This window comes from Limulus polyphemus, unplaced genomic scaffold (assembly GCF_000517525.1).
Source record: "Limulus polyphemus unplaced genomic scaffold, Limulus_polyphemus-2.1.2 Scaffold1382, whole genome shotgun sequence".
In the NCBI taxonomy this organism is placed as follows: Eukaryota; Metazoa; Arthropoda; class Merostomata; order Xiphosura; family Limulidae; genus Limulus; species Limulus polyphemus.
In genome coordinates this window covers 30,255-40,221 of record NW_013666992.1, presented here as the reverse complement: position 1 = coordinate 40,221, position 9,967 = coordinate 30,255, and the positions used below count along the sequence as shown (strand labels likewise).

The window sequence follows — 9,967 nt, the reverse complement described above, 5'->3', positions numbered from 1 at the left end:
TCGACTGTGTAGTTCCGATAGACGGCGTTCCACAGTGACTTTATATCGACTGTGTAGTTCCAATAGACGGCCTTCCACGGTGACTTTATATCGACTGTGTAGTTCCGATAGACGGCCTTCCACCATGACTTTATATCGACTGTGTAGTTCCGATACACGGCCTTCCACAATGACTTTATATCGACTGTGGTTGTTTCGTGAATTACCTTCCAATTTAAAACTGATTTTTCAGATAGATGTTGTTCTTAATTTTTTTATAATAATTTATATTTCGTTTTCGGCAAAATTTCCACTAATTTTATGTATAAGACTGGTATATAGCGATTATATTTCAACTACTCGTGACTAGATGTATATCTACGTTCATGTTATTGCTTTCAGTAAATCACACTCCAACCGACATGATTTATGTAATGATGTGTGCGCGTGTGGGGGTCTTTGATAAACAAGGAATTTCTCGTACCTTGAAATCGTACTGTTCTTAAAAGAAAACAAGCATACAAACATGCTCAACTCCAGAAGTACGTTTTCTTTAGAAACAAAATTTTGTTATTCATTTCCAAGGAAATTATGTCCAAGTTCTTAAGATACTAATAAAATTTCTAGTCTTGCAATGCCAACAGGAAAACCTCAACCTAAAACCGACACTAATTGTGCAAATCGCGAGTTTGCATCTATAAACCAGATATACGATCAAATTTATTGTTACAACTTTAAAATAAAATTATACAATGAGTATCTAAATACTTTTGATATTTATCACATGTAAATTTTATACATTGATCAGTGTTTTGTCCACTGAAACCGGCTAAGTCAATATTTTTCTGTTTGGTGCTTATCTGAACTAAAGCTCTCTTCAATTTAACTTCACCAGCGGGACTTCGAAATATCTTATTTACAGAATAAATAAAACATACTTGAAATCACATGCATAAGATACGACATAATTTCATTTGAAAAGTATAATGACAATTAAACATTTCCTATAAAAAGTTTGTATAATACTGCGTTGAGAAATGGATCACGATACTCGCATTAATTTAATCCAGTTAAATTTTTTCCTTTATGGAAGTTGCCTGAAAACTGGAATCTACTAAGAACTCAACTAATTAAATTTCATATGTTTATTTCGAGCTTATAGTTGAATATAAAACAGTGGTTAGGACCCTGAATAAATCGAAAGTAATAGATGTGTGTGTATATAACTGAATGTAAGTTATCCACGTGCACTAGCTCTCAATTATCTCAGTAATTATGATAGTACAAATTCCGATCAGGTGATTCTGCTAGTTTCATACTGTACTTAAAAGTTTCTTTAATCCAATTCTTGATTTATACATTTCAATTATAAGGTGCAGGGCATTAAACATACAAGAAAAGTTTAAGAATCAAACTGAACGAATAACGTGACAGAGCCATAGGCAAAACAACATATTCTCATTTATCACACACACACAAAATATGTTTACTAACTACTTCTTTCGTCATAAAAAAAAAAAGAAAAGTTAAGTTTCCATACCTGTCATTTTCAATAGTTATCTCCATTTTGATATCTAACCTGTTTTATTCTCGTTTTCTTCCTACACAGTTTCTTTATATGACTGATACAGAATCGTCTGAATTCGGTTTAATTAGAATTACTAAATTTGTACAAGTTGTAGTGTAATTTATTTAATGTTGCTGGATACGATATTGTTAAATAACTATTAAACTTGGCTTACACTTTATAATTTAGTTTTTTAATTTTACTCCGTTTCAAGTTTGTATTAAATGTGTTTAACAATAGTTAAACTTTCTTACAAAGTTCTGCTAACTTTCACTTATCATATCTATTAAAGTTGTTTCATATTTACAAAAACCTTGAAAAACAAACCCTACAAGAAACGCTTTAATGGTCAATAACGAATTAACACAAACCTTTACAAGAGTAAACAACTACATTCACACATACAGCACAGTTGGAATGGTACATGTACAATGTCACCTCTTTAGCTTTACCTAAAGTTACTCTCCAATATTGGTACATTTTTGCTACCAAATCAAATTATACATATTTACGATATAAACAAATGCTATTACAGGCACCAAGAGGGATTATGCATTGTTATCACACAAGGTATCAAAATCAAATGTATAGAATAATAATCATTACTACAAAATCAATGTATAACTTGGATATTTGACAAATTAAAAATGCTAGCTTTACATGTTTCAAGAAAGGATATAGCTAATAAGACCCCTATATTTGTTTTAATGATTGAGCCATAGAATGTACTGATTTCAGTATCATATATAATAGATCAGATAACTAGTCAGACTTTAGTGTAATAGAGCATTAGTGACTAAATCAAAACACTTTTTCATGTGATGTTTTGTTTGAAGTACAATTAGAAGGCTGTACATTATAAACCTTTAATCAGCTGGTTACAAACTCTTGATAAATACAAACTAACTTGTTCACCAAGTCAAAAATATACAACTCAGTTCAGTTTTAGGCAACAGATGGCAGTTGTTTTTATAAAATCAATAGATATCAGATATTGCAATCTCCTAGCAAATTTGGTTTTCTGGAATCTGAAGCAACTATACTGATACTTATCATCAGTTGTTTTGTGTTAGGAACAGGAGGGAAGTTTTGTAAAATGTTACATTTGTTACCAATTTGAACTGATTAAAAAACACACTGAGCTACCAAGAATTCTGGCTATCCTTCTTGAGAAACTTCCCTGTCTTCAATAGCTATATCATTTGAAGAGTATCATTCAACTTGAACCCAAAATTCAGCACAACTAAATACTTTGTTCCCTCAAATTAATATATATATATATATAAAGTATCTGATTCTGCATTACTGAGTAATCTTCAGTCACCTTAATGTATATATATTTTTACTATATAGGTTCATGGTCATGTGGAAACTAATGAAAAATGTTAACATGGATAGTTTAAAGCACAGAACAAGTAGCATATGATAATTCTCAAAGAAGGGGTTTTTCTCTTTAATGAGTTTTTTTGGAAGAGATATCTTTCAAGTTACTTTCAGTTTCATGTTTGTCAGAGAGGTTATGTGGACAAACTAATAAATTGCCCAGGTTCCCAGATGTTTACTAATTATATTTAATATGTAAACTAGGGATGGAAAAAAATATATTTTTAGATACAGAAAAAAAAAGGAAAGAAAAAAAGAAGTTATATTTATTTTTGTTTTTAACAGCAGCCAGAGCCTTGTGGCTTCACAGGGGTACTGGGGTTAATTTTATCTCCAGGTCGTATTGCTTCTCCACCAGATGTGGGTGGCCCCATCCGGTTTTTGATTTCTGCTGCCATTGTCATGAAGGCCTGCTCCACATTTGTGGCATTCTTTGCACTGGTTTCCAGAAAAGGAATGCCTAGCTGGTCTGCAAACTCCTGAGCAAGATGATGGAATATGTTGTAAACATATGTTAAAACAAAAAAAAATAAATACAAGCAGGTACTCAAGTAAAGCACACTATTAGAAAAATATTCTATATTAGCTTTGGACCAATACCTATAAATAAGTATTTTCTCTGCTTGATTCATTTATCATAACAGTATTGAGAAGATTTATAAAAATGTGCATTACATTAAACAATTTGTTACATCTTTACTAAAAACACCACATTTACTGGACACATGATGCATTAGTTTGTAGTGTCAAGTATCAGAGATTAAAATTGGAATATACTTTAAAAATTCTATGTACTGAAAAAATATACATATCATTGTGAGATTGAGAAAAATAAGTCTGATTTATTTTTGTCTTGTAGGTTTCTATGAAATTAAGATACTTTTACAAACCTTTGCTGTAGTGTAATCCACAACCTTTTTCGTCGTGAGATCACATTTATTCCCCACCAGAAGTTTGTTTACGTTTTCGCAGGCATACCGATCAATCTCTTGAAGCCACTGTTTAACATTATTAAAAGATTCCTAAAAGAAAGAGGAAATGGCTTGTTGAACAGTCATGCATATATAATTGTATAAACAGATGTTTGCATATAACATAATATGCATGCAACACATATCATTTGAAATGTACCCGTAATACAGGTAAAAAAAAACAGTATTTCAGTTTCTATAAGAACAAATGTGTTAGTCATACTTTTCTACCGAGATAAACATATCCATAATTTATTATATGAAGAACCACCACACAAACATTTTGTATTAGAAGTCTTTCTAGTCCCATAAAATATCACAACCATAAATGGCTTCTACTTATTCATGAGCTAGAATCAAATATGACCAGAGAAAATACTTATATTTTGATCTAAATAAAGGCACTTTATTTTTTTTACAACTTACAGGAAATGTCTGTCTTGCTTTATTCTTGTTTCTTTGAAATATGCTAAAGTACAATTTTTCTTCTAAGCAAATATATTACGACATGTGTATTTAAAGTCACATATCTATTTAATACATTTTTAAAGGCCAATCGAAGTAATGATTTGAGCATTCAAAATTTGCAGAATGTAAGATAACAAGCAACAACCTACCTGATCTGTGACATCATAAACAACAATAATTCCATGAGCTCCTCTGTAATAACTGGATGTTATAGTTCTGAATCTTTCCTGTCCTGCTGTGTCCCACTGAAACAAAAGGGTATCATGTGGAACTATAATATAATATACATACTAGTTTGTCAGGTATATATAACAGACTTATATTCTCTAGATAACACCTCTAAATTTAGTAACAGACCAAAACATAAAACTTATCTTCTTAAAAATGATCTTTTGTAAGTTTATGTTTATACAGTAAATGTTGTTTACAATTTCAACTGTTTGTAAATTAAAATAAAGGTTAATAATATATGAAAATCAATTATAGTTCCATCCTTCAGTAAATACGTAAAAGATAATAAAAAATAAGCCACAATACTTACAATTTGGAGTTTGATTGTTTTTCCATCTAATTCTATTGTTCTTATTTTCTGTTGTAATAAAGACAATAAATTACACTGAGACTTTAGTATGTAATACTAAAGGTTATGTATGTACAATTCATAAAAATAATTTAAAAGTATACTACATGATAAGAAAATACAAAATTGTGTTACTATAGTTTTTGGAACATAATATAGTTTTTTTCATAAAAAACTTATCTAGAAGTTAGGATGAATATAATATATGTAAGAAATCGAAATGTTTTTTGTTTTTTTCACAGCCAGTCCAGACCATCTTTTCCGATATGTGCTGTGAAGGATAATGCATACTTACAAGAAATATTATTTTTCGAAGGTACGTCTTATTCTAAGACATAAATAAAAACTGTCTCTCATTTTCAGTATCTTTAAACAGGACTTTTGAAATAAAATTATCAAGAAGCTAAGTCTTGTGATTTTTAAGATTTATTTACATGTACACTTAGAAATCTTTGGGAATCTAAAACTAATTACCTCTACATTATGTTCGATATTCAAAACTACAAAAAATTTTCAGTAAAACCTTCAAGTTCTCTAACATTTTGATAATGCTTACTTGCCAGCTGCAATTTCAAAGGTAGCAAGCACTGTGGCAAATGTGCAATTAGAGATTATACAGACACTCTAACATTCTCGTCATCAAATGGTTGCTTTGATTACAGTATTGCGAAAGTCTAGGTACATATTTATTGTTATAAGGCAAATTTGATTCTATGTTCGTGAAGATTACAGGCATATTATATTTGGAAAATTATGGTAGTTAAAAACTAAATATATCAGTTAGTTTCTTAAAGAATACACTTGCCAATAATAGAAGCTTAAACTTGTATTCAAGATGTATTAATTTGATGTACCAAGCTTTGGAAGTTAAAACTGGTATATGTTTTAAAAATTTATATTTACACTACTCAAACCAATTATGAGATATTCGGGGGGTTTTTCTACTGTTATTAAATAATGGCACATCAGTTCACAGAAAACAATTATCAGGCAACTGCTCATGTGATCTGATATGCACATATTTGTGGTAAAATAGAAGTAAAAGATGCAAAGTGTTATTTGTAAGAAGTATGAAAAAATGCAGAGTGTGAAGAGAACCAACCCATAGTGACGGAGAAACATGCCAAGATACCAACCAAAACATTTGGACATTTTCATACATTAGTTAGAAAACAGTTAAATTCAAGAAACCATTTGCATAGTGGCTATAAGTCTTACAAACAGTGCATAGCAAAATGTAGACGTGCATTTCATACCACCTAAGCAGAGTAGATGCATGTTAACCACCCTACAAAACAGTTGCTATATAACAATAGGAGTGTGCCCTATTACTCCAAAAAGTCATTGATTTACTCATTTTAAGCATACCAATGTACAACTTGCATTATGTTTGAGGTGATCAAGTATCTTCCTAATAAACACTTTCTGATATTTTTTTGTACTACAGAGTCTGTAGTATTAAACAAGTGTTTGTGAACATTGATTTGAGTTATTTAAATCACATGAGTGATCACTTCACTCAGAGATGCCATCAACTTTATTTAATAAAAACAGGTGGGCCTTGCAATATCTAGAATATAGAAAATTCCAACCATCCATTAACTGTTCCAAGTAGTGCATTAAAAAGGAAAAGAAAAAAGAAAGATTATTATGAGACTGAAAAAGACCAGAGCTAGCTATCATTTTGTAAAGTTTGTACATTTTTCACAATTAGATGTTTTAGATGTGAGAGCTAAGACTGTAAATTTAAATTACAATAATGAGGTTTTAAAGTCACTCAGAATCTAAAAGATTACCAAAATTCTTGGATGTTCATCTGTATGTGCAAGCATATTACTATAGCATGTGACCATTTAAAAAAATGTTATCTGCTTGAAATACAATTTATTTTTTTTTAGTCTTAAATTTTCCTTTTTACTTGTGAAATATATTTATCTGTGAACTCATTTCAGACTGTTTATAGATGCTAAGACATGTCAATCTAACAAGCTTTGTCTTTGAAAATAAAAGTTAATTTCATGATTCAAATTAAAACTATTACAAATTTTTTTATTAAAAAGACATGCATCTTTTCAACAATGTATGCAACAAGACTTGCATATTAAAACTTGAGTAATTCAGTACATGTAATTCTTACTTAATTACAGTATATAATATTACTTACAAAGTCTACCCCAATAGTGCTGATGTAACTTTCCGTATAAGTGTCATCCTGGGGAAAAAAACAACAACAAAAAAAATTATGATATTACAAATCTACACAGAAAAAAATGTTTTACCTGTATTAAAAAAAAGGCAGAGATATAGTAAAATGAAAGACAAAGTACACTTAATATGAATATGTTTTTTATTGCATTATCCCTGCTGAACACAGATTCATGCATCAACTTTAGGTTACCACATTAATTATATTTTACAACATGGGGTTAAAATTACAAGTTTTTAGTTCAATACCAGGCAAACAGTAACTGTCTGCCAGTTTTATTAAGTTACCTTAAATTCAATTTTCACAACCCATTTTTACCAAATCAGAATAATGTTGTAACTGATAATAAACTATTTACTAGGAATGTGACAAAATTACAAATATGTACATTAATCATTTCCAAAAGCAATACATTCAGAAACTAGATTTTCCACACGATTTAATAATAAAATGCAAGTGAAATAAATGAATACTAAAACCAATAAACTTAGCTTACTTAGTTTATGGGAAACTGAATAAAATATAGGTGAAGTAAACAGCAAGAATTTCTCCTTGTATAAATGGCACATTCATGCAAAAAGAATAATTTTGGTTATGAAATATCACTTTTTTCAATGCAAGTTGCACATCACAGAGAAAAATCAAAATATTTAAAAGAACAAAATTTTGACAGTTTTATTTTATAAGGGTTTTGAATATTATATCATCAAGTAAGCTTTCTGTTTTAGAAAATCACGTGTCTATGTGAAAGGTAAATGGTAACTGTTGTCCTCTTCTAGCAATGTTTACTTGTTTTTAGCATGATTATTTCATCGCTTTCACTACAAAGTTTGTATCAAATATTAATTTCAACAGATATATATTTCTTTATATGCAGTGCAGAAAACTTAGACCAAGCATTTTGATATATAATACTGACATATTTGAGATATTTTAATAGTAATAAACTCTGGAAAAACATATTACATAACATTTTATGGAAGGTCATGAACAGAATTTCTTAAGTAAGCACACTATAGATTATTGAAATATTGATAAAAAATGAAATATTAAAGGCTATCAAACAAGATCATCATGGAATTGTAATTTCAGAAATGTTATTTCAAACATATTTGTGTTTCTCACATTTCAGAATTCACTCTCCAAGCTTCCATACATGATATCTCTGAAGCAGCTACTCATGGATTGTTCTACCACCTCACATATCTTTATTGGGGAAAGACTCGAAACTTTACTATAAAGTTACATGTAATTACCTGTAGTGTATTCTAAGGTCTTGCTTCAGGGTATGTGTATAATAGTTACAAATAAGAACTGAATTTTATTATTTTAAAATAAATGTAACATTTCACCTTCAAAAGGCAAAGCCCACAAGACTAGTATATAAATGAGTTATTCTGAATTTCCATTCTATACTCTTTTATATTCTTAAATACCTTCATGATAATAAGTGGGCAATCAAAGATTTACAAGCATAATAAAGTGATTTATTTATGGTGGAACATACAACATGTTTTGATAGAACATAGACCTGTCTTCTTCAGGTATATCTTCATGAAAATTATCTAATAATGAGAGAGAAAAATACTTACTGCAAATCTCAACAATAAACATGACTTTCCTACACCAGAATCACCAATCAGCAACAGTTTGAATAGATAATCACTAAAATGATAAAATAATTGCATTTTTAAGAATAAAAAAAATTTTTTAAATTATTTAAACAGTTTTTTTTATGAGCATGATAAAATGAAAAAAGCTACATTGATGCTGTCAGCTGGGCTTCAAAAGTAGATGCTTAACAGGTAGATTCCAAGGTACAGCTAGAAGTAGCATCAGAGTTGATTCTGAAGCTTTTCAAACAAGAAAACAAACTAGTACTCAAGAAACTGTCTCCTAATAAATTTAAATTAAAAACATACCTGCACTTTTTTCCTCCTAAATAAATCAGTATCACAAAGTATACACAAATAATCAAACATATATAACTTAATGTTTTTAGTTAAATTGGAAAAACTTAACTCTTTCAGCACGGGCTCGGTCACTAGGACCGACCTCGTAACCATTTTCTGCTTGTTATAGATTTCATGCTGTAACTTTTAAATTAGTAAGCAAATATTAATGAAATTAGGCAGATTATCAGTAAACATTACAATGCTTTCATACACAAAATATCAATTTTTTTAGTAAATCTTAACAGTTGTAAAGCAATGCTTTTTTATTGCCTTTTTTTTCTTTTCACATGTTGCCTATCTATCATGCAAAGAAATATCAAAATACATTATATAATTATAATATTAAAAATACTTTTATATCAGAAAATTTTGAAATTTCACATGCGAAATCTATATAATGTTCAGATAGTTATCACATGTTTCTTAAAAAAAAACTATATTTTATCAGTTATTTTCAGTAATTAATCTCTGTACAGGTTTGGTAGATTTTACAGATCTTGCAACCACCATAAAAAATTAGGAAGTACATATAAATTATGGCTCTTTCATTCTAGAATGAACATAAATTATAACACAAAAACATAAATGTTTAGATTAAATAGCTTAAATCTCATAACATTATACATTTATATATATTTATTATTTTTATTATATTAACCTTTCAGTCATGCCTGGATAAAAATACAGAAGTTAAAAGGATGTGGCTCACGTGCACTCATGTTACCATATAATATAACATAAAGGTGACCTTTGGTCTGTGCAGAGTAACTTGTCTTGGCTGTGTTTTACTCGACTAACATTTTGTAAAATACAGTAACATTACCATTATTATACATTATATATGTATATAGATTATTG

The 9,967-nt window shown here is 29.3% G+C and overlaps 1 protein-coding gene across 1 annotated transcript in view; it reads right to left on the bottom strand.

The window, feature by feature from the left end:
- Positions 1 to 1,295: 1,295 nt before the first annotated feature.
- The window catches only part of LOC106463344 (ras-related protein Rab-1A-like), a 22,438-nt gene continuing 13,766 nt past the window's right edge, over positions 1,296 to 9,967 (bottom strand). Inside the window, exons 2-7 of the mRNA XM_013923368.2 lie at positions 8,747 to 8,819; positions 7,113 to 7,160; positions 4,910 to 4,957; positions 4,518 to 4,613; positions 3,820 to 3,951; positions 1,296 to 3,408 (exon numbers count right to left, since the gene is read on the bottom strand). Coding sequence (XP_013778822.1) covers positions 3,208 to 3,408; positions 3,820 to 3,951; positions 4,518 to 4,613; positions 4,910 to 4,957; positions 7,113 to 7,160; positions 8,747 to 8,819 — 598 coding nt within the window. The 3' untranslated portion in view covers positions 1,296 to 3,207. The remainder of the gene's footprint in view (positions 3,409 to 3,819; positions 3,952 to 4,517; positions 4,614 to 4,909; positions 4,958 to 7,112; positions 7,161 to 8,746; positions 8,820 to 9,967) is intronic.